General features: G+C 36.4%; 1 protein-coding gene across 3 annotated transcripts in view; it reads left to right on the top strand.

Annotated features, from left to right (window-relative positions):
- Positions 1-25,509, top strand: part of LOC122817284 (medium-chain acyl-CoA ligase ACSF2, mitochondrial-like) — a 1,357,975-nt gene that overhangs the window by 1,288,263 nt on the left and 44,203 nt on the right. For all 3 annotated transcript variants that reach the window (XM_044090508.1, XM_044090507.1, XM_044090509.1), the window contains one exon: positions 13,195-13,263. In XM_044090508.1, the coding sequence (XP_043946443.1) occupies positions 13,195-13,263 (69 nt within the window). The remainder of the gene's footprint in view (positions 1-13,194; positions 13,264-25,509) is intronic.

The raw sequence follows: 25,509 nt of genomic DNA, 5'->3' as shown, positions 1-25,509 counted from the left end.
GTAATGCCACAGCAGCTAGTGCTGTGGAACCCTCCAAGAGTAGTGGCAGTAGTTGGGATTTCATCACCTGCCAGGAGATGCCAGGGTTGGTGCGTTGGGTTGTGCACCACACCATTGGTGTAATCCTATGCTGGCTAGAGAAGATGCTCTCCCTTATGGTCCATAGGAGAAGAAGATGTCAAGCACTCCAGCCACCAGCAGAGCAAAGGGATGATGATAGTCCGGTGGGTGAGGACTAGAGTCAAACTGTCTCTGTGTTTAATGGGCATGAGCCTGGGTTGTCCCCTCTCTCGTCCCAATCATTGTGTCTCCCAACCTTTTGTGTCCCTGTGTTTTGTCTTGCTTGTCTTATTTGTTTGCATTTGCTTCCTCACCTAACCAACTTACATAGCCCTGAAATACCAATGTCCCTTAACAGCATTCCTCTCTTACTGAATTAAAATAATGGTAACCTGTCCCACAAAAAATGTTGTCCCATACATAGCTCTCCACTTTGCATATGGGTCTTATTGACACACTTGATTCAGTCCATTGGCTATACAACATGATTATGTTGTCATCCCTCTTTTTGGAGGTGACGGTCCAAATTCAGCTAATATTCTGCACATAGTTTCAGTTTACACTGTTGAAGAAATGGATAGCTATGGTTCTTTCCTACCTCTCTCCTGCACATTAATTTATTGCTTTATCTTTGCCCTTCCACCTGCTTGCTCCCCATTTCACCAATTTCCTATCTACCCCCATTTTAACCTATATAATCTTGTCAAAAATAGAATCACATGCAACACACATAACTATTAAAAAAAGCAATGGAACCATTGACTTTTGGGCCTTTATGTTTGCATAGAATTTGGCTTCATGCACCAGTGCTAAACAACAGTGAACACACTGCAGTGCTGCGGTTACCTCCACTTAATGCCACTTAATCATACTGCGCTATGTCAAAACACAGTAACACACGCTGAATGCAATATAAAGAATAATGTAATTGCATCATCACTGTTTATTTAAAAGTGTTATATACACCTGGATTCAAACCTAGTATCATCTGGGCTCATGCATTTACACCTACTGCCACACAGTCAGCTAAGCAACAGGTGTGTTTAATACACTCAACACTAACTCAGACTTTTAGCAAGGAAGCTCACTTTTGCACTCTGCTTAACTATGTACAAACAGAGAAAATAATGGAAATGTGTATCTCACATGAGCAAACACTTTGCCATTCATAGAACAACCCTGCTGCTAGATGTACTATGCAAAGTAAATAGTAGCATATATTAGTGCTGTTTACTGTCTATTTAGTCTTTATGCCATGAAACTACATGTAGAAATGTAAAAAAATGAAAGCTCTCAACCAGAGACAAATAACAGAATCAGGGATTAATCCAGAAATAATGAGGAACAATCAGAGACATATGTAAAATATTAGTACTATTAAGTAGAGACATTAACAGAATAAGAAAATGTGAATTATTATCAATTTTATGAAGTAAAAGAAGTTTACAGTTCTAATTAGTCATTACTTAGAGTAATTCTCCACTTTTTTCCAAAGGTCAGCAGTTTTATGATTGAGGGTCAGAGCTAAAATTTGAGTCAAAATAAGTGATGTCCCTGAAAATCAGGATAGTTGAGAGGTATGGGGTCCTATGACCACACATATTTACAATGCAGCCATGCATTGCCCCCCATGCACTGCAAACCTGATCTCTCAGTACTTGAAGAAATATAGATCAACTACACTACATATATTAATTTCAAATGTTATGTGATATACCATGCAAATTAATCTAAGATGCATAACTACCACTATCTTCATAGTTGGACATGCCTATACATCCATTTCCTGTAGGCCTCCCAACATCTTCTCTACAACATTCAGTGCTGACGTCATCCACTATAAGTTATGCTGCAGCCTTGTGAAAGTCAGACTTGTGCTGTGGCTCTTGTGAAAGATACTGAACTCTGTAATCCATGTACTTAGATAGATAGGGGGTTCTGATCTCGCTGCAGTCAACTGTGTGTGTGTGTGTGTGTGTGTGTGTGTGTGTGTGTGTGTGTGTGTGTGTGTGTGTGTGTGTGTGTGTGTGTGCCTATCTATCCAGAAGCATAACTGCGTATCCTAGAGTTACCACTCCAGTTCCATGGATTGACAGTATTTTGACACTTGAACATGCTTACATATAAATTTCATACAGGCCTCCCAGCACCTTCTCTCCAACATTCAGTGCTGATGTTATCCACTATAAGTTGTCCTGCAGTCTTGTAAAAGTTAGACTCATGCTGTGGTGCTTGCACAAAGTGCTGTGCTCTGACATTAGAGAGATCATTTTCCACCAGCATGTGGGACACTGCTATTAACATATTCTCTTCACCAGACACTGCTGATGTCATCACCTATAAAGTGTTGTCTGAGACACTCCAAGTCAGAGTTGAGCTGCTGCACTTATCTTAAATACAGAGGTCTATAGTCAGTGTACTTAGGATGAGGTCTGTTCTCATTACAGTCAACTGTGTGTCTGTGTGTGTGTGTGTGTGTGTGTGTGTGTGTGTGTGTGTGTGTGTGTGTGTGTGTGTGTGTGTGTGTGTGTGTTTACACACTTGCTTGACATTAGAGAGAGCCTTTTACACTGGCATGTGGGACACTGCTATTAACATATTCTCATCACCAGACACTTCTGATGATATCACCTATATCTGATTTGTGGATGTGTACTATTCCCACCAGGGCAAGGTCAGAGACTGGCCTGGAGACCAGGCAGAAGTCACCTCATCCTATATGATGCAGATTACAGTGACATGGCTTTCACTCTAACCACATACATCATGGCATGGTTTGTATGCCCTGTGTTTTCTTACTAAGAACCCCCTGTGGTCTCTCCAGCTGCTGCATGTGTCTGGTGAAGTACATGCAAAAGGGAGCATTATAGTCTATTAGTGTTCTCCTATCTATGTGTGCTCCCAAGCCTTGCATCACTGGGTTTCAGCACAGGGGGGTGTTGTCAATGCTGTAATTAGCAGGGAATTCCACTTTGTAGAAAGCCAAAATAAAGACACATTTTTGCATTTATTTGTAGACCGTGTGGCTTCGTCAGCAATCATTTGTCTGTGTTAGCCTCTCCTGTAGTATGTCATCATCATTGGTGGACTCAGTTGATTCCACCCAATATGCAAGAATCAACAAACATAATAAGCCAATAGCCATATACTTTATCCAGAACTGTACAGAAATATTTTCCAAACAGTAAAGGACCAAGCATAGATCCCTGGGGTATGCCAATGGTGACAGCTCTACTGGTACAGGTTGAGTCACCAAATTTCACAGTATGGTTTTTGTCAGTGAGCCAATTGGTTACCCATCTAGTGACATAAGGGTTAATCCCTAGCTGGAAGAGTTCCTTAATGATACCTGTATGGGGGATTGTATACAAACCCTAATCCAGATCAAGATAGGAAATATGCACTATCTTCCCTTCCTGCAGGCCAGTCACACAGAATCAATGGGCTGTGACAACATCACAGATCGCCTATAGCGTGACTCCGCACATACACCTTACTGACATGGTTAAATACACATTTCAACGCACCCTTCACACAGACTATGTTCCTGTAGAAGGGTGAACATTAATGTGCATTATGGAGGGGCAGCACCTGATACATGTATACATGTATAGACATATCTTAACTATCTTCATCTAAGAGATAGACCAACACGTCAGCATGGACTTTTTCTAAATGTACACTACTAAAATCCCAGCTATGTACAATAGACCTGTGTGACTGTTAATGCTACATCTTGTCTGCTACATCTGTTAGATGTCCTCAAAGAGGTCATCAAGGGCATGCATGATGACAACACTATCATCTTGTTAAATTTGACAAGGCCAAGGCATTTGACACAAATTCACACTGAGGTATTCAATTAACACTGTCAGATGTGGTCATAAACACTTATATCACTAGGTGGGTAGACTAGTGGATCCCATACATGTTATCTAAATATGCTGAAATGTGTGAAGTGATCTATATCTCAGGTACAGTGATCAGGTCTGCACATCAGGGCTGTCTGCTAGGCTCTGTCCTGTTCATTATTTAAGTCACAGATATCATGAATGACATACACATCCTCTGTCCAAACAGCCATTTGAAAGAGTACAGATTGTGGGTCATCATTATCTCCAGCTGTGACATTAGTGTAATACAGAGTGTCAACACACACCAAAGATTGCTGCCACAGCCATGGCAACACCTACACTGAAACAAAAACATGGAGGAATTTGTTATATCATGAAAATAAATGCACAAACCAAGGATAATGTAGACATCACACCCCATATGCAGATCAAGTGGTATGTGTCCTGTGTCCTTTAGTAGATGGTATGTGGAACATCCACCAGCATGTGGCCACAGTGCTGACTACTCCCTTGTATGTAACACAACTACTGAGTATGTGAAGGACATCCACATCTCAGGCCATATCTACATAGTTAACAGCTTTCATCACACCAGTAACTGAGTAAAATGCACCAGTCTTCATGTACCTCACTACACATCTTCCAGTGATGTGTAACTGAAGTATACCACTTCTTCCACAGTGTGTTGTCACAGATATTATTGGCCATACCGAGGTATTTGTTTTGTGGCATAAACATGACTGTCTGATGGTGTGGAACCCCCATCAAGGTGTTATACCAGATGTATGTGAGATACCTGTTCCGGTGATGCATGCAGTACATATATAGCTGTTTGGCAACATTGATGGCATGGGTTATATTCATGACAGTGTGGATTGTGCCATATATATCAGTGTGGATTGTGCCATATATATATATATATATATATATATATATATATATATATATATATATATATATATATATATATATATATATATATATATATATGCCATGCACACCAGTCAACTAGCCTTTATTTATCATAATGTCACATACAGCTATAGCAGTGTCCCTCCTAACACCTCCAGTAGATGTTATGGTGTTAAGACTGTGTGCGTGATTGCCCTCATAGATTGCTGACATGTCCTAATAGTTGTACAAGTGTGTTTGTGCAGAACCATCTCTGATCACTCAGAATCATATATGTTATGTCAGAGACATGAGATTATTGGTGGTATTATTCTGATATTGTCCATGACTGCGTGCTTCTTTTACTGTTGTCCATGAGCCTGTACCTATATCTCACTTGTTGGAGACCTCTGCTGACATTACTCTCATATTCATGCAAATCAGTTTGCACAGCTTCACAATATGTACCTTACCACAACTGTATATAAAATCCCTGATAGATGCCCTCTGAAATGTTCATGTAAGGATGGTTATCTCACAAAGACATCTTCCCCACTGTTATGTCACCTTTTGTGACAGTCACATAATGAACATTTTCACTGTGCAGTCCGTACTGTACTAAACTGATATGGTATTGGTGTTCCTGCTATAACTGTCTTCCATTGACATGCCCTCATCTGATGTATATTAGGTTGTTTCACCTGTCCTCTTTCCCTGTGTTCATTCCTACAATTTACCTGTATGTCCCTATTCAATATACACACTTCGGACGTGTTTCCAGGCTTAAATGACATGGTTTCTTTAAAAACATCCCTTAAAGATTGACCACTCCCACACTGATGTTTTTATTTTTATATAGCAGAATTAGCATATAAGAAGTAGGTTTGCTAGTATTGATTGGTAGCTATAGAGCTGAGTTTTAATATTTGAGTTTATATATGTTTTTATTTATTTAGTGTTTTTCAGTTTTAATGTTATGTCAGAGTATTGTTGTTATATAAGTAGGATGAATTGTTTAAATAGCTGTCTGATGAATCGATCTTTTGTATCATGAAAGTGGTTACCATTTTTTATATTTTGTAATTAAATCAGCTGATATTAAGCTGTGGTGGTCGTGCATTTTATTTTTTTTTATTTTTGTGCTAGTTTTAAGTGCCATTCTTCTACCTGAGTGGTCTTCTTTCATTGATAATTATTTGGTTTTTGGATAGACCATGTGGACATGGCTGAAGGGAATGTAGTGGAATGGGACTATAATCCACTTCCATTGAGTTTTTTCAAATGGTACAAGTGACCATTTTCATAGGATTTTATGTATTGGGATCTGCAGAGATGCAAGCATTTTTTTACTCACTTTAAAGATATTGAGAACAAGTTTTATAAGTTGAAATGCCTTCAATGGCAACATCTTCATTTGGAGGCAGTGCTGCATCATGTAGTAATTTCCAGAGGACTGAGAGTTTTGAAAATGCTGACGTATGGCGATACTCATCCAGGCCTAAAGAAAGAAAGAATGGCAGAGGTTGAACTTAAGGTTAGGTTTTGACTATATGAAATTATTAATAGGTTTTTTTCTTACCCATAGAAGACACTTTGCTTAAGGAGGTTACGGAACTACAGAATACCCTCTCTGAGAGGTTCTTTAATTAGGTGGTGCATGACAGTTTTGACATGCTGTATGATAATATTGCTAGCTTTGAGAAAAGATTACACGCCACTAAGATGAATCAGTTCCAGTGGGATGTTACTGATTTTAAGAATGGGGTGGTTTTTGCATGGCCCAAGGAGAATCAGATATTTTTAACAACAACGGTCAATGAAATGGTCATGAATAGTGAAGTGGTTTTAGATGAGAGACAGGCAAGTGCCACTAGAGATAATGAATTGTCAGTTTCCTCTGTTGCTCCACAAGATAAAGTTACTCCAGAGAATGTTTTGGTCATCCCAAATATAATAGCTTCTTCCACGACTACATCACTCCCTTTTCCATTGCCCAAGCCTCTACTGATATCAGTGGATCATAGCAAGAGCAGATCCAGGAGCCAGGCGGGAAGGGGGCATGTCCAACAGATATATACATTGGAGGACAGGAGTATAAGGAAGAGAACAAGAAACAGGCCATGAATAATCTTGTTACCAAGTTGTCATCACACACTTTGAAATCTGCACAAAAGGACTTACTAAATAAGGGATTGTTGTTTGTGCCAGCTAAACGATCTGATATGTTGGATATTTTAATGAACCTTAGAATGTTGAGAATGTGACTGTTGCTGCAATGTTTCCACAACAGATTTCATTAGTGAACAACTTTAAGAGGTTGAGTACGTTTATGCCTAAATTACATCCTAGTGCAGAAATGTTTTTAAATATATCTGAACAATGAGGTAAGACAAGCTTTCCTAGATAGGCGTACCTCATCCTTTTATAATTTGAATGCATTGGAGCAGAATGTGTTACAGGAGCTGAAAGACTTATCTACTATTGAGATATGGCCAGCCGACAAAGGGGCTGGGGTGGTTATACTGGATTAGAGATGTTTACTTTGAAAGTATGAATGTTTAGTTGAATGATACTGTTACTTACTTATTGATTTCAAACCATCAGGTTACAGGGATAATTGAGAGGGTAGCCTTCTTGGTCTTTGATCTTCTGATGACAGGAATGATCTCAGAAGATCTATTTAGATATTTTAATGTTGAGCATCTGGTAATACCCATTATTTACGGGCTACCTAAAGTTCATAAGGATCCAGTTCGACCACCCATGCACTCCATTGTTTCCAGTAAAGTTTGGGTGATGGAACCTTTATCTATATATATATATATATATATATATATATATATATATATATATATATATATATAGATAAGACTCTTCACACAGTTCTGGATAATGCAGAAATAGTTCTTAGGGATATTAAATTATTATTAGAAAGTTTATATCAGCGAGTATCCAGACTTATCAGTGTAACTAATTTTTATTTTGTGACATTGGATGTAGCATCATTATTCATGGTTATCCCCAGTATTTGGATATAGAAAATGTGAGGGCTTTTTTAACTAATAATGATGGTGTTACGCATGGAAGAATAGAGCTTTTATGTGCCCTTCTCGAGATTATTCTCTAGAGTAATTTTTGTGTTTTTAAAGACAATTTCTATTGGCAAAAGGTTGCCATAGCTATGGGCACAGCATGTGCCAATAGCTATGCCAACCTTGTGTTAGCACAATGGGAAATTAATACTGTTTTAACTAATAATGATTTCTGTTGACACATTCTATACTATAAGACGTTCATGGATGACATTCTTCTGCTATGGGGAGGTTCCCTTGAGTTATTGTCAAATTTTGTTGATTTTGTTTTGCATTCCACTACTAATTTTCTGAGGTTTACATATAAAGTCTCAAATGAAGAGATTGCTTTTTTAGATGTGGTGATTAGTAAATCAGTGTTGGGACAGATAAATACTAACTTGTATAGCAAGAATAATTCACTATTGTACAAAAAGAGCATGCATCCTCGGCATATACTGAGGAATGTAAAGGGTCAGTTTTTCAGGGCAATGAGACTGTAATGATTACAGTAGGCTGCAAGAAGTGTTTCATAATCTTAAATTTAACTTCTTAGCAAGGGGTTATATGGAAAGGGAGATAGATACTTGTATATCTCAGGTTTTGTTGGAAAGGAATGGAAGAGGTAGAGCATATTTTGCCCCACAACTACCACTAAGCAATGTGACTCTGGTATGATATTCTGAATGTAAGATCAGAGTCCCTTTTATATTTTCAAGTGATATTAATACTTTTTGTGATATTGTTAAGAAACATTGGGGGATTCGGACAGTATCTGAAGAGCTGAGAGGTGTGATAGCAGAAACACTGCAGTTCTCCTTTAGGAACAACCTCAAACTGAAAAGACAACTATGTTATAGAAAAGAGGTTAGTAGAGGCATGTTTAGGTCTCAGCATCAGAAGACTTATCCATGTAGGAAGTGTACTGCTTGTGACTACATACAATCTGGTATGTTTTTTAAGCATCCCCTTTTAGGAATTTCTATTGAATGCACATTTTATTCAGATTGTTCTACTAAGAATCTATTGTATTTAGCTTGCTGCACTCTCTGTCATGCTTTTTATGTAGGGAAGACCAATCATTCCTTTAAGGAACGAATACTTGAACATGTGAGAGATATCAGGAATGGGAAGCAGGACAATGCATTAGCATGTCATGTAAAAACAGAGGATAGCACTCATAGATTTAGGTTTCTAGCTTTGGAAGTTTCAGAAGTGAGTAGTAGGGGTGGGGATCTCAAAAATCAAAAACAAAACAGAAGTTAGAGAACAAGCTTGGATTCTGTCTCTTTAAGCAGACAGGTTTCCAGGCTTAAATGAAATGGGCTCTTTAAAACTGGCCCTTAAAGCTCGACCACTCCCACATTGATGTTTTATTTTTTATATAGCAGAAGAATTAGGGTACAAGTAGTAGGTTTGCTATTATTGATTTGTAGTGTTAGAGGTGAGTTTTAATATTTGAGTTTATATATGTTTTTATTGATTACGTTTTTTAAATGTTAATGTTTTGATATGTTATTTGCCCTGAGGAGGTAATGATGTCAGAGTATTGTTGTTATATAAGTAGGATGAATTGTTTAAATAGCTGTCTGATGAAGTGATCTTTTGTATCATGAAAGCACTTACTGTTTTTTATTTTTTGTAATTAAATCAGATATTCATCCGTGGTGGTTGTGCACTTTATTTTCTTTATTTAAATATACACACTTCCCCTTATTGTTTAATTTAAATGGCAGTGCATATATACCCTTACAGATCATTTACACAACTCCTATACAGAATGCCTGGAATGGGATTTCACAATACCCTGCACTGTATCCACTGTCCTGTACTGTGTTTGGAACATATACATAACTTATACATTAAGCCCTGATAATCACTGTGACATTCTGCACAATCCCACTCAACTACTTTGCTCTGAAGTAACAAGGTTTGCTATCTGTATTGTTGTTTTACATGGTTCCTGGCCAGCAATACTGTTGCCAGCTGTAAATCCGTGCTTGTTTACGTTTAAATGCAGTTCAGTGCATGAATATGTAATTAGTGCTGCTGCTCACTGCGCATCATCATGCACACACATAATTACTGAAAATATTAAAAAACATTAAACAAGTACTTCAGAAGAACTATATAAAATTTGTGAGACACATTGTTATAAAATCCTGTGCTAATTACATAAACTCTGTTCAGAAAACTACACAAATGACCTAATTACCATAGCCCATTGAAATGAAGGGGAAATAGAAATCCAGACTAAGATATATAAATAGTAAACAGTCAGTGATACAAGTCGGGTTTGAGTTGTATGACACAAAATATCTGCACTGCCGGATTACAAAGTTGTTTAGTAACTCATGTGCTTTATAAGTCATCTCAGGTCACATTCCCATCATACTTATAGCTAGGTGTTTCATGCATTAGATCACCCAACAACATCATATGTTGCATAAATATGCATGGGTATAGGTATCATGCAAGCTGTCTGTCATGTCATTAAATCAAATCTAATTACATTTGATCTAATGACATTCTTTGATACATTTTACCAGTTATAACGCTGATAATAACCAAAGTTTATGATTTTTGATCACTGGTATGAGTTTTATTAAAGATGTATAAGTCATATCACAGTTTGCTTTATCACAGTGTGCTTGATTGTGTAAACTGGTGGTGTGCTTCTGGTGTTTCTTCCCTTTCTTCCACTGTAATGCAGCTGTAAAGTTGTTATATATAAGCTGGGGGAGTGCAGGGGAGAGCTCCTCCCTCTCTCCCTGCAAAAAATAAAATAAAAAAACATTTTGTACTGGATTAGATGAAGTGAGCTTAGACCAGTTGTGTCCATAAACAAATGTGTATTAAGTGATGTATTGTTTAAATAAGTCCTTGCTTGAATGTTTGTATTGATTTATTTTTCTGATTGGTGGGCTGCTTAATTATTTAATTGATTAATATTTGAGAGTGTTATTTAATGGACATTAAAACTGTGAATTGTTTTAGCACTGAGGAAGGATTATTTTATCTGAAAGCTTTGCGATTAAAGTTTTACGGCATTTGCAGAGTCTGTATTGTTTGTTGTTTGGATATAAGTAGATTGCCCAGGCCTTTCTTCTATATCTCTCACACACACACACACATACACACACACACACACACACACACACACACACACACACACACACACACACACACACACACACACACACACACACACACGCACACACACCTATGGGCAATGTAGAGTGACTTCACCAACCGCATGTGGGACGAAATCAGAGCAGACTCTGCACAGAAAACACCCCTGCTGTACTGAACCAAATAACTTCTTGTTGAGAGACAATAATTTTATTCACTTCACCATAAATATTTGTGTGTGTGTGTGTGTGTGTGTGTGTGTGTGTGTGTGTGTGTGTGTGTGTGTGTGTGTGTGTGTGTGTATGTGTGTGTGTATTATGTCTATGCACATTCCCTTAATCACATTTAGAGTACTAGACTGGTTAGTTCAATCAACGTGTTATGGGGAGGTGGAAGAAACATACAGTACATATAGGGAGTACATGCAAATTCCATACAGACAGCAGTTGGAAATCAATATTTAACACTGGATGCATGAGGTAGAAGTGTTAACCAATAAACCACCATATCAGACATACATAGTATATAACCTTGAGAAATTAATTTAACTTATGCAAGGTTCCCAGATTAGATCAGACCAGACATATTTGTGTTTAGTGTCTCTAAGTATGTTAAAATAGTTACTTCTAAATAAAATAATAAGGAATATTCTCATGCTGGTTACTAATGGTAAATGTTATGGCTTTTGCTTTAAAAAACAGCAGTGGAACTACTCAGTGGCTGGCACATTAAAATTTCTTATGATAATGCTGACTGTTTAGCTTTTGTAGTTGAGTCATTCAAGTACAGCAAAGATTTATAAATTATATTATTATTATAAACCCCATTTCTATCTATAAGGGAGCAAAGCAAGATACTTTTAAGTCTTCTGTATGAATCTGCCCTATGTGCTGGTCTCCAACACACTAGCTTCCTAGGAATAACTCTCTTTTTTTTACCTGTATTATGGGAATGCAGTCAGCAGGCATAGCTGAAATACTAAGCCCTAGCCCAAGAGGAAGAAGAAAGAAGAACAGAAAACCAGGCATTTTTTTCTCTCACATTTATTTTTGGACTAATAATGGATGGTAGGGTAGTAAGGTTTGGGGGTGATGCTACTGCAGGGCATGGGAGTAGTCTTATTATTTTGACCTAACACCAAATATCTGACCTCAGTTCATATAATGCAAAAGAGGGGATTGCAAACAGGATACATTTATACCTGCCTTAACATGTCTGTTGGTACTTTTCTAATCCTTGTCATCCCCTTTTTGTGAATTCTTTATTGGTACCTTCTCTTAAAATTAAAAAAAAAAGCATCTTGCGATGACAGAAGACTGGCCATCAGCTCTCCAGTTTTCCCACCATTCTCAACTGCTTGTGAGGCACTTGACCTTGACCTACAAATTTTTTCTGAGCAGTCCTCTTTCTGCAATTCATCTAGGTCTCTAGGGCATGCCAGGTTGTACTGGATGTTATTTGGAAAGGTTTTCTTAGCTAAATTCACCCCTATGAATTCCTCACACATAGACCCTCCTAACCCTGTGAGGCTAATCTGCAATGTGTTACATTTGGTACAGAGCCAATGAAACTGAGCATTTGTCACATGGTGAATTTGGACTGATTGCAATTAGCACAGCTGTTAGAAACCAAGGAGTATAGCACAAACTGCTACAATGCAAAACATAACTCATGTATATGTTGGTCTTTCGTCAGCCTGTCTGTGCCATATTCAAGGGAATGGACGCAACTATATCCATTTCTTTTATGGATACAATTCCTGATATAAGCCCATTGTACATTTCCTAGATGTTGGCTGCATCTGTCAGAATCAGTACTTTGCCTAAAAGTGCTGCTATTTCTATTTTATACTGGTTTTCTATTCAGGCAACATATCTGTGCAAAGTACAAGGGCTAAAATAAGAATACCAGGATTCTCACTGTACATCAGTAGCCTTTGCAAACATATTGCAATTTGAAGATTTTAAACTCACTTTTGTAATTTGCAAACTGAAAATATGTGTAACATTTCTTTGTTACACATGCTATAGATAGTGGTGTTTTAATAATGTTCACAATTTTCATATTCCACAGACAAATGCATGTTAATAAAGTCTAATGATAGTCCTATAGTCCCGAGTGATGTCTACTGCATTTTCTGCTGTAAGGGAATACATATTCTAACCCTTTCATTCTTCCTTTCACAGATATCTCACTTTAAGGTTCCACGATACATTGTAACTGTGAATAGCTACCCGTTAACTGTTTCTGGGAAGGTAGGTGCTGTTACTTACAGGATATGACTAAATCATTTCCCACATGGATCTGATTTTTTAAAAATGATCTTCAGGAACTGGGTGCTCTTACAAGCCAAACACAGTTTGCATCAAATATTCATCCAATGCTGTGCTGTCAATACTGAGTGTAAGCATTTCAACATACTCACAACAGTTTGTATTAGTAAAGAAATAATTTCACTGCAGATAGAGTGCCTTACATGTATATGGGCAAACTGGAATTGTTGCTTGCACTCAGTGACATGGGTAGCATGTCAAATATATTGCAGTGGTTAAAATGGGAAAAATACAAAGTGCATGTATCTAACCAGACTGTTACCTGACTTCCCAGTGCAGCAGTACTCATGTTCAGATGATTAATGACATAGGGTGTAGTAAGTCACAAGACAGGTCAGTGCTATTTTGGAGAAAAACACAAAAACTTATTAGCGAACAGGATTTAAATGTGTTAAAATGGAAGTGAAGTGATTATAAAATAGTGGTTGCCACTACAGCATTATAAATGTGAACTTTGTCACAGCTTTTAATCAATTAACTTGCTGTGCTAATGTAGTAAAACTGAGCAATTTGTATAATAGCGGAAAATGGTATTTATTCATTTATTCATTACACTTTGATAATTTAATTGTTCATACTGGTGAGAGAAAGAAACAGGAGGAAATTCAAATGTACAGAATATGAAATGGGATGAAGTAACTACCAGACAAATTGAAACCAAATTATGAAAAGATCCTAATTAGAAAAAACCCAGTCCAGTTCCAGTGCCTAACTTCTGGATAAAAGTATTAACATCTTTACTCAATGACTTTGCCCTGATTAAGACTTACTTATATGTGCATCTCAAACAGACACCATCCTGGTTATCAACAGGAAAAACGATACTCCTCCTTAAGAGTGAACCTGGAAGCTATCTTAAAAACTATAGACCAATAATCTGTCTTCCGTTCATGTATAAACTATATACTGGAATTGATGCAGACAGTGTTTATAGTCATTTAGAAAAAGAAATCAGTTAAAGAGATAGAACAGAAGGGTAACAAAATAAAGTCATATGGAACAAAGGATCATGTGTTGCTGAATAAAGTCACAATGGAGAATTGTAAAAAGGAGAAGAATCTAAGTACGGCATGGATAGATTACAAAAAAGCATTTGACAGCATCCCACATTAATGGATAAAATAGTGCTTACAGATGCATAAGATACATCCTACATTGATCAATTAAATGACAATGACCATGAAACACTGGCAAACCACTTTTAAGTTAAGTCATGATAAAAGACAAATTATTATCCTAGGGATTAAAAATTTAAAGTTGGATATTCCAGGGTGATTCTTTGTCCCCACTGTTGTTTTGTCTTGTCCTTAACCCATTAAACTGTTTACTTAACATATTAGGGCATGGTTACAATTTGGCTACCAGAAAAAAAAAACTTGCTTAAGGATTTCTCATCTACTTTTCGTGGATTACTTGAGGAGTTGAAAGCACAACTGCAAGTGGTTATAATTTTCTCAGATGGTATAAGAATGTCATTTGGTCTTGATAAATGTACAGAAGCAATGCTTAAAGCACGAAAGTTGTAGCACCAAGAAAATATCAGTCTGGGACAGGAATGTAATATAAAGGAACCTGAGCAGGAAGAAGTGCATAAACATTTGAGAACTGAGGAAGGATTAGAAATAAAACATGAACAAATGCAAATAAAACTCTAATGAATACTTCAGAAGAATAACACTAATATTGAAAACAGCCTTGACTTCTAGGAATAAAGTTCAAGCTATAAACCAGTTTGCACTTCCTATTTTAATTCACAGTTTTGGTGTTATTGACTGATCCCAAAAGGTATTGGATCAGTTGGACAGTAAAACAAGAAAAATGCTTCACTCTTCAAATAATATATAAAAATCATTGTATACCAAGATTATATATTCCTTGCTCTGAATGAGTATGGGCCTCCTTGAAATTGACTACATGTATAGATCTGAAGTAGTAGGACTGTATACATATCTGCTGACCTCAAACATAGTGAACGTTTTAAAGCATGAGGAGAGGCAGTAAGATGAACTTGCTGCTTAGTTTAGCAGAAGCATTCTGGCATCAAGTGAGAATGAGACTCAGACCAGAAGTAGACTAAAATCAGAAAGCAACCGAATGTACCAAAGGAACAGATGAGAAGGGATGAAATGTGGAAAAGCCATGAATATAGCTGAAGTAGAGAAATCTCCTAGAACAGCCTCATGTTGATCAGAATTTGATGCAGGAATGGTCAAGGAAGAGTTAAAATCAAAAGATGAAAGATTAATAATGGCAGCCCAGGAGAGTGGGTTACATGCACATTGGTTTACAAAGTCCAATGAACATGTGGGAGAAACAGACAAATGTAGATTATGTAAAAAAAGAACTGGACACATCACTTCTTGATGGGTGTGCTACACTCATGGTAGAGGGTCTGAAAGATGCAATGATGTGGCAAGACTGGTAAGTTAAGGATTGTGCAAACACTTCATTATAGAAATAGTACAGAAGCATTGGAAACATGAACAAAATATCAAAGAGAATGATGAAGTCCACACCACATGGGATCACCCATTACCAACAGTTCAAAAAATAGATACAAAAAGAACAGATATAATAGTCTATGAAAAAGTCAAAAAGTAGCATCACTGAAAGTACTACATCTAGTGATTACAGTTTCTTGCAGAGAGACAGACAAAGTACCAGGATTTGCAGGCAGAAACAGGAGCAATATGGAAGAAAGATTCCCAGATAGTTTGAATAGCAGTAGGAGCAATGGGTCTAGTAAAAAGGAATCAATGGTCATATTAAGTTATGCTACAAATATATTTGACTGTCTATGAATTACAGAAGGAGGTAGTTCTGGGTACATTGCAGGTGCTGTGAAGAGTTTGTTTGTCTTTTCGCGGTAAGGGGTCACCACAGTGGAACTCCAGTCCGCTAATGATTGGCAGTAGATTTTTATGGTGCCGAGTTGCCAGCCCGACACCCAATCTTCAGCGAAGGCACGCCCATTCACGTATGTCTTTCGAAGGCCACTCGACCACGGGGAGGATATGCAGACTCCACACATAAGGCACTCCCCGCACGCTAGCTGAGAATCGAATGGGAAAACCTCTTGCTGTGAGGCAACAATGCAACCGCTGTACCACCGCGGCTATTGCAGGTGCTGTGAAGAGTACTTTTTGCTAGCATCAAAGATTGAAACATTTCTAATTTCATGGACTTTAATTATACTCTGACTTAGGAATGTTTTTTTTTCCTGTCATGGTATTAGAAACTCAAAATATTTGGAGAAATTAAACAGAGAGAAAGAGAGACATTTACAGAGTGAAATAAAAGTAAAAGTTTTACATTTACTAATGCTTGCAACAGAAAAGCATTTGTCTTGCTCTACAGTTTTACAGCAGTTGAATTATCCGGAGTGAGGCAGATTAAGATCAACTGTGTATAACTGCATATTAAACATACTTTTCTTAAACATTTTCTGACAATAGGCCAGTTCCAGGATGGCTTGCCAATGAGCAGCAGGTTGTAAGAGTCCCCCCACTGTGAAAAATGAAAGTGGTGTAAAAAGCTAGTAAAATTTAAAAATCTAGGTAAAAGCCAGTTACTGGTTACTACACTGTTTGAATATCAGCAGAAGAAATCTGGAGAAAGTAATAAAAATCAACCAGAAAAGAAAAGAAATCTGGGTGGGAAGAACCTTGAAGCTGTTAGGCAAAAAACAGTTCGTGTTTCAGCTTTGGTGGTTGAGATAGCGTTCTATTAATTTAGAGGAAAAATAAATAAAATGCACCCGGTATTTAAAAGAAATGCAACACTGAAGGAATACATAATGTCAAATGAAAAAAGGCTAAAAAGAATAGTAGTTTTAAGTAGTTATTCAGGTGAGCTGAAAAAAATGCAGAAATCAGATGATGAAATGAAGGAAAGATTGGCTGTATATGAGGTCTTAATAACTGTATAAAAATACAGTTAGAAGGCTGAGCACATACAGAAAACCCTGAGGTTTTTTGCTATACCACTGAAACTGCAACTGTACTGGTATTCCACAGACCACATTGTGTTTATGCTCCAAATCTGGCCATACCTGATTAAGCAGTCAAAACTTAAATTAGCAAAGATGCAATCATTCTTCTTCTTTCAACTTTTCCCGGTTAGGGTTCAGCACAGTGGATCACCTGTCCACTCATGATTGGCAGTAGAGTTTTATGGTGTCACGTTGCCAGCCCAGTGCCCATCCTTCCACAGAAGGCACATGCATGCACTCATGCCTAGGGCCAATTTAGAGTGTCCCATCCACCTACAGCATGTCTTTGGGAAGTGGGAGGAAACCAGAGCACCAGAAGGAAACCCACGCGACCACAGGAAGGACATGTAGACTCCACACAGAAGGCACCCCAGCCAAGGATCAAACCAGAGAATGTCTTGCTGTGAGGTGACAACTCTATCCGCTGCACCACCGTGGCCACCCTTAGCAAAGATGCAGTCATACTAGCAGAAAAAAGCTGCTCCTGACAAAACTGTGGCATAAGAGAACTGTATTAAAAATTGAGGGCAGTAGAGTGCTTGTAGAAAATGATTATTAAGTGTACATAAGGCAGAAGAAAAGCAAGATTCTCCCTACAATCGGGGATTGTTGAGATGCAGGTGTAATATTCAAGTTGTTGCATCCAGGTGTCTTTAGAATATTTTCCTGAAGGATCAAGGGCATTTTTGGATGCAAAATATCTGAAAAGGAAAGAAACAAAACAAGTTTAACCGGCAAAGAATAAGATAGAAAGCTAAAGGAGACTATACCTTTCATTCTGACAATAACCTCAGTGAGAAAATTTGATTGTGAAACCTCTTCTGTAGTTTCAAAGAAAAATGTTGGCATGACAGATATAAAGCTTAGGAGCATACAAGAAAAATCAGGAGTAACTTGGACTTGAATCAAAGACTGGTGTTGGGAGGTCAAGATGCCAATGAAGAAGTCCAGCAATAATGAGAAATAATAAATGTTGTTGTCTTTCGGCTTTTCCCGGTTAGGGGTCGCCACAGCGGAACTCCGGTCCACTAATGATTAGCAGTAGATTTTCACGAATGCCGAGGTGCCAGCTCGATGTTCAACCTTCAACAAAGGCACGCCCATTTACACATGTCTTTCGAACACCCACCCAACCGTGGGGAGGACATGCAGACTCCACACAGAAGGCACTACCCGCACTCCAGCTGAGAATCAAACGGGAGAACCTCTTACTGTGAGGCAACAACGCTACCGCTGCACCACCGCGAATGATGAGAAATAGTAAATACGTGTAAGAATTGTTGTGCCATTCCCACCAAATTCATTTTAGACATGACAACAGTGCTTCTGAAGTGGCTGAAAATGCCTGGAAGTTTAACTGTTTAAATTATGAGAGAACTCTAGTACATAATTCCACTTTGTCATCAATGTTTAGAAAGGCTGAAGATATAACTGTAAGTAAAAAATAAGGTGAACGGAAAACTAGTAAAAAGTAAAAGTAAAGTAAGACGCCAACTGGATCCACGGAACAGTTCCTTTATTGATAAAATACTACTGAGCGCAAAAAACGCTTTCACCCACTATCTCCGTGGGTTTCATCAGAGTTAAAACTAATCTGGAGCAGTTACTTTTTATACATTTCTAATAAGGACAAAAAACCAATCACCTCTTTGTAAAACTTTCAAAATTTGCATATTCAATTAGAAATAGTTAACTAATCAATTAATCCAACTACCATTTACATACAACTCTAAACTTTTTGTATATATATAAAAAAATATATAAAAACCTATACTTTCCATACCTTAAAGTTCGTATAAGTTTTGTTAAATAAATAATTACACAACTATATATATATATGCCCAATGTGCAAAAATGCGTAAAGATGTAATGTGCAAATAACTTTTGATGTACAAAAACATATTAAATATACATATATTGTTAAAAGAAAATTTTAAGATAGTAATGATGTGCAAAAAATAATTCGTCTATTTGACACAAAATGTACAGAATGTTATACAAAAGAAAACATATATTCTAACAATAAAAAATAATAAATTTTAACAATTCCATACATATAAAATACAATTAATCTATAAATATGTCTAAAAATGCTTTTAAAAATTCCTTAATAAAAACAGTCCTAAAAACACTATATAATATATGATTTCATTTTTAAATAACTTGCAATGGATATGTATTCATTTAATCCTGGTTGTGTGCAAGCATTGAGCCTCAGCTGCCATAAACATTCTTTTGTTTCCAGCAGTGTGTTCAAGTCCCCTTCATTGTTACAATTTGTGTCTGGTACCCTATCTATAACAAAAAATAAAAACCTCTTAAAACATCTACATTTTGTACTATGTGTATATAGGGAACTCGTAACCTTCTTATTTTTAATATCTCTATTATGTTCTACAATTCTTTCCCTAAGCTTCCTTTTAGTTTTCCCTATATAAAATGAAGAACATGACAGGCATGTAGCTAAGTATACAACTAATTTGGTGTTACAATTCACATTTCCTGGACATCTTAGTGTCCTATTGTAACCATGCAGTATAACGTATGGCCCGTCATTAATAAATCGACAGCTTTTACAAAAACCACACTTTCTCATTAAAGAGTTCTTAAATGAACTTTGACTTTCAAAATAGTCTTTCAAGTTCCTTCCTCTACTGAAAACTATAGCTGGTACGTTCCCTATATATTGTAGAATGTCTGTTTGATTAACAAACACCTTTTCATAACATTCTTTGATAGTGTCCGTCAGGTGATTAATGTTGTTACTATAAGGGACTAAAAAAGCCCCCACCTTCCCATCTTTGTTATACTTAATCTCATTTTTGTTGAGGGTACCATGTATCAGTAATGGTTTATACACATCTTTCCTTTTGTTATTCACTTCATATCTGATACTTTCAACTAAATTTTTTGGGTACCCTCTTTCCAAAAACATGTTTTCCAATTTTAGTAACTCATTAGTAAATTCTAAATCATCACTTATTATTCTCGATAACCTCACCATTTGCCCTTTTACTAAATTTCTTTTCTGAAAATAAGGGTGACAGCTATCGAAATGCAAATAAGAATTCGAAAAGGTTTTTTTACGATATATTGTAGAATTTAACTTATCATCACCTTTATAAATTTTCAAATCCAGATATTCACAACTCTCTTCTTCCATTTTATATGTAAATTTTAAAAATGTAGTGCTACATTCTAAATAATCCATAAAGTTGTTAAATTCCTCTCTGTTTCCTTTCCAAAATATTAATATGTCGTCAAGGAACCTTAAATATAAAACTATTTTTGACCAATACGTACTTTCAAATATTTTCTTTTTTTCCCACATAGCCAACACCAAATTTGCATACATGGGGGCGCATCTAGCCCCCATTGCTACACCAGCACATTGTTGATAATATTCTCCTTCATGCTGGAAAAAATTATTTTTCAATACCAATTCCATCAAATCAACTAGAAGTTTTCGTTTTACTGTATGAAAATTACCAAACACCTCCAAACTGTTCTCAAATAATTCCAAACCTTCAGTCAAAGGAATTACCGAGAATAGGTTAACAATGTCTATTGTCACTAAAAATACTTCATTCAAATCTTCATTTCTGTAACTGTGAAGCAATTCTAAGCAATGCCATGAGTCCTTTAAAATGTGCTTAATACTGACTACTGTTTCCTTACAATTTGTGTCCACATAATGAGCTATAGCCTCCATTTTTGACTGCTTAGCAGAAACAATAGGCCTAAAAGGGGGATTAGAGACATTTTTATGTATTTTAGGTATACCGAAAATTGATGGCGTCAATGGATGTTCAACTGAAAGGTATTCAAATTCTACTTTGGTTATAAATCCCTCTACCAGTAAATCATATAATTGCCAATCAACTTTTGTGTATGCCTTGGTTAAATCATACCTTGCCACTCTCTTGTAGGTGGTCTCATCACTTAACATAATACTCATCTTGTTATTATAATCCATTTTAGTCATCAGGACCACCCCTCCCCCTTTATCTGGTTTCATGATTCTCATTTTATCCGAAATACTCAGCTCGTTCAAACAAAACCTTTCTGCTTCAGTCAAATTATCCTTGTGAAAATTCCTTTCCTTCCAAGCTTTCCTTAACTGCACTTCACAAAACATTTCAAATAAGTGAACAATAGGGTTGTTAGGTGGAATAAATGTACTTGACTTCCTTAAGGTAATATTTTTAGTATCCCTATCAATCGTACTGTCAAATCTGTTCTTAAAATAAATTCTGAGGTTCAAACTTCTAGTGTACATCTTTAAATTGACTAATAATTTACCAATATCCACCTGATAATTAGGAACAAACTTGAAACCCTTCATAAAAAGTGAAATGTAACTATTGTTTAAAGTTTTGTCTGTAAAGTTGTACACAGAAAAACTACCTTCTGTAATAATTTCACATTTGCCATTTACCGACACATAACCTGGATTTTGTTCATAGTCGTCAATATCTTGCCCATTCAACATTGTGTATGCAAAATATTCATTACTGAAGTTACTATCCTGAACATCTGGTTCATATGGACTCACATTAGTTCCATTGTTAACTTCACTCTCATTATTACTATCTATTGTAATTAAATCATTAAGACCATTCTGTTTTTTTACTGCCTCACCATGATCTTGAATTAACTTATCATAGCTACCTCTGATAACCAGATCTTTAGTTTTTAGTTTTGGGGACGTGCCCAAGCAATAAGGCTTCTGCTGTTCATTTAATAATGACGTGCTTGGTACTTGTACCTCCCCCATCCATTGTTCTGTTGATTGTAATACTGATTCTGTCCCTGGTACCGCTCTCTTAAACGTTCTGATCTGCGGAGCACAGGCTCCTCTAAAAAAACTTCTCTATTATCATCTAAACTTATATTCATATTTATTCTGTCCTGCCCTCCTACCTCTTCATTCTGCGCTACTAATGTATTTACACTTGTAACAGGACCAGCAGAATGCACTCTAAAAAAACGCTTGAAATCACGAAAATGCGTGTATGCAGTTTTACATAAATAATCCTTAGTATCACGCTGGAGCTTTTCATTTTTAATATCCAACCCTTTACTCACATATCTTTTCATGTCATTAAGTATGCTATCAAATTTACTTTTGTTGTAATCAAATAACAAATCTTTTTTAATGTTATTATCAAGCACAGTTAAAGATTCTTTTAACTTACTTAATCTATCATTGTTGTTTTTAATAATTAATTTCATTAACTGCATACCAGTGTTATCAAAAATATCTGTTAGTTCTTGCAGTAAATTGTCATTATTTTCAAAGCCAAAAGGTACCTTGAAAACTCTGAGCCCCTTTGGAATTTGTTTGAGCTCTAGCGATCTCTCCAAAAACACATTGTCCATCTGAATAGTCTTGAACTTTTTTAACACTCTTTCAAAAGTTTCCATCTGTTTATTCAAACTCTGAATACCCTGTTCGTTTCGTTGTAATGGAAAATTTGGCGCCAACAGCACCGATTTCAAATCTGCAATTCTGGAATCCACTATACTTTCCCCGTGCAGTCCATTCCTAGCGTTTGGTGATGAATCCGGTAGCGGAAATGCGTGGCCATCACTTCCTGGTCCCATACGCGTTGTCCGACTGCCAATAGGATCTCCCAAACGATGACTAGCACCTGGATTGCTGCGCAATGTACCCGGGGTAGAGTGGAGTGTAAAAATCTGCTCATCGACATCAGAGAAAACAGCGTTTTCATTTTGTACCTCTTCTGGGTTGTTTTGCACATCACCACAAGCAGCTTCATTACCTTTTAAGGCAGACAGTATACGCTGTGTTAAAAGCAGCTGCTGCTGAAATAACTGCTCCATTAATTCCATAATCAAGTAAAAGATAAAAAATACTGTGTACAGTCCACAATTTAGCAAAGGCAAATGTCCGTGTCTACCAAAAAGCGAATTACTCCACCAACACTCGGTGCAAGAAAAACAAGGTGAACGGAAAACTAGTAAAAAGTAAAAGTAAAGTAAGACGCCAACTGGATCCACGGAACAGTTCCTTTATTGATAAAATACTACTGAGCGCAAAAAACGCTTTCACCCACTATCTCCGTGGGTTTCATCAGAGTTAAAACTAATCTGGAGCAGTTACTTTTTATACATTTCTAATAAGGACAAAAAACCAATCACCTCTTTGTAAAACTTTCAAAATTTGCATATTCAATTAGAAATAGTTAACTAATCAATTAATCCAACTACCATTTACATACAACTCTAAACTTTTTGTATATATATAAAAACCTATACTTTCCATACCTTAAAGTTCGTATAAGTTTTGTTAAATAAATAATTACACAACTATATATATATATGCCCAATGTGCAAAAATGCGTAAAGATGTAATGTGCAAATAACTTTTGATGTACAAAAACATATTAAATATACATATATTGTATAAATATGAATATAAGTTTAGATGATAATAGAGAAGTTTTTTTAGAGGAGCCTGTGCTCCGCAGATCAGAACGTTTAAGAGAGCGGTACCAGGGACAGAATCAGTATTACAATCAACAGAACAATGGATGGGGGAGGTACAAGTACCAAGCACGTCATTATTAAATGAACAGCAGAAGCCTTATTGCTTGGACACGTCCCCAAAACTAAAAACTAAAGATCTGGTTATCAGAGGTAGCTATGATAAGTTAATTCAAGATCATGGTGAGGCAGTAAAAAAACAGAATGGTCTTAATGATTTAATTACAATAGATAGTAATAATGAGAGTGAAGTTAACAATGGAACTAATGTGAGTCCATATGAACCAGATGTTCAGGATAGTAACTTCAGTAATGAATATTTTGCATACACAATGTTGAATGGGCAAGATATTGACGACTATGAACAAAATCCAGGTTATGTGTCGGTAAATGGCAAATGTGAAATTATTACAGAAGGTAGTTTTTCTGTGTACAACTTTACAGACAAAACTTTAAACAATAGTTACATTTCACTTTTTATGAAGGGTTTCAAGTTTGTTCCTAATTATCAGGTGGATATTGGTAAATTATTAGTCAATTTAAAGATGTACACTAGAAGTTTGAACCTCAGAATTTATTTTAAGAACAGATTTGACAGTACGATTGATAGGGATACTAAAAATATTACCTTAAGGAAGTCAAGTACATTTATTCCACCTAACAACCCTATTGTTCACTTATTTGAAATGTTTTGTGAAGTGCAGTTAAGGAAAGCTTGGAAGGAAAGGAATTTTCACAAGGATAATTTGACTGAAGCAGAAAGGTTTTGTTTGAATGAGCTGAGTATTTCGGATAAAATGAGAATCATGAAACCAGATAAAGGGGGAGGGGTGGTCCTGATGACTAAAATAGATTATAATAACAAGATGAGTATTATGTTAAGTGATGAGACCACCTATAAGAGAGTGGCAAGGTACGATTTAACCAAGGCATACACAAAAGTTGATTGGCAATTATATGATTTACTGGTAGAGGGATTTATAACCAAAGTAGAATTTGAATACCTTTCAGTTGAACATCCATTGACGCCATCAATTTTCGGTATACCTAAAATACATAAAAATGTCTCTAATCCCCCTTTTAGGCCTATTGTTTCTGCTAAGCAGTCAAAAATGGAGGCTATAGCTCATTATGTGGACACAAATTGTAAGGAAACAGTAGTCAGTATTAAGCACATTTTAAAGGACTCATGGCATTGCTTAGAATTGCTTCACAGTTACAGAAATGAAGATTTGAATGAAGTATTTTTAGTGACAATAGACATTGTTAACCTATTCTCGGTAATTCCTTTGACTGAAGGTTTGGAATTATTTGAGAACAGTTTGGAGGTGTTTGGTAATTTTCATACAGTAAAACGAAAACTTCTAGTTGATTTGATGGAATTGGTATTGAAAAATAATTTTTTCCAGCATGAAGGAGAATATTATCAACAATGTGCTGGTGTAGCAATGGGGGCTAGATGCGCCCCCATGTATGCAAATTTGGTGTTGGCTATGTGGGAAAAAAGAAAATATTTGAAAGTACGTATTGGTCAAAAATAGTTTTATATTTAAGGTTCCTTGACGACATATTAATATTTTGGAAAGGAAACAGAGAGGAATTTAACAACTTTATGGATTATTTAGAATGTAGCACTACATTTTTAAAATTTACATATAAAATGGAAG

The sequence above is a fragment of the Protopterus annectens genome, chromosome 12.part0 (genome assembly GCF_019279795.1).
Source record: "Protopterus annectens isolate FY-2018-M chromosome 12.part0, PAN1.0, whole genome shotgun sequence".
NCBI classification, from domain to species: domain Eukaryota; kingdom Metazoa; phylum Chordata; order Ceratodontiformes; family Protopteridae; genus Protopterus; species Protopterus annectens.
The sequence above is the reverse complement of the archived record's forward strand: the minus strand, read 5'-3'. Positions and strand labels throughout refer to the sequence as shown.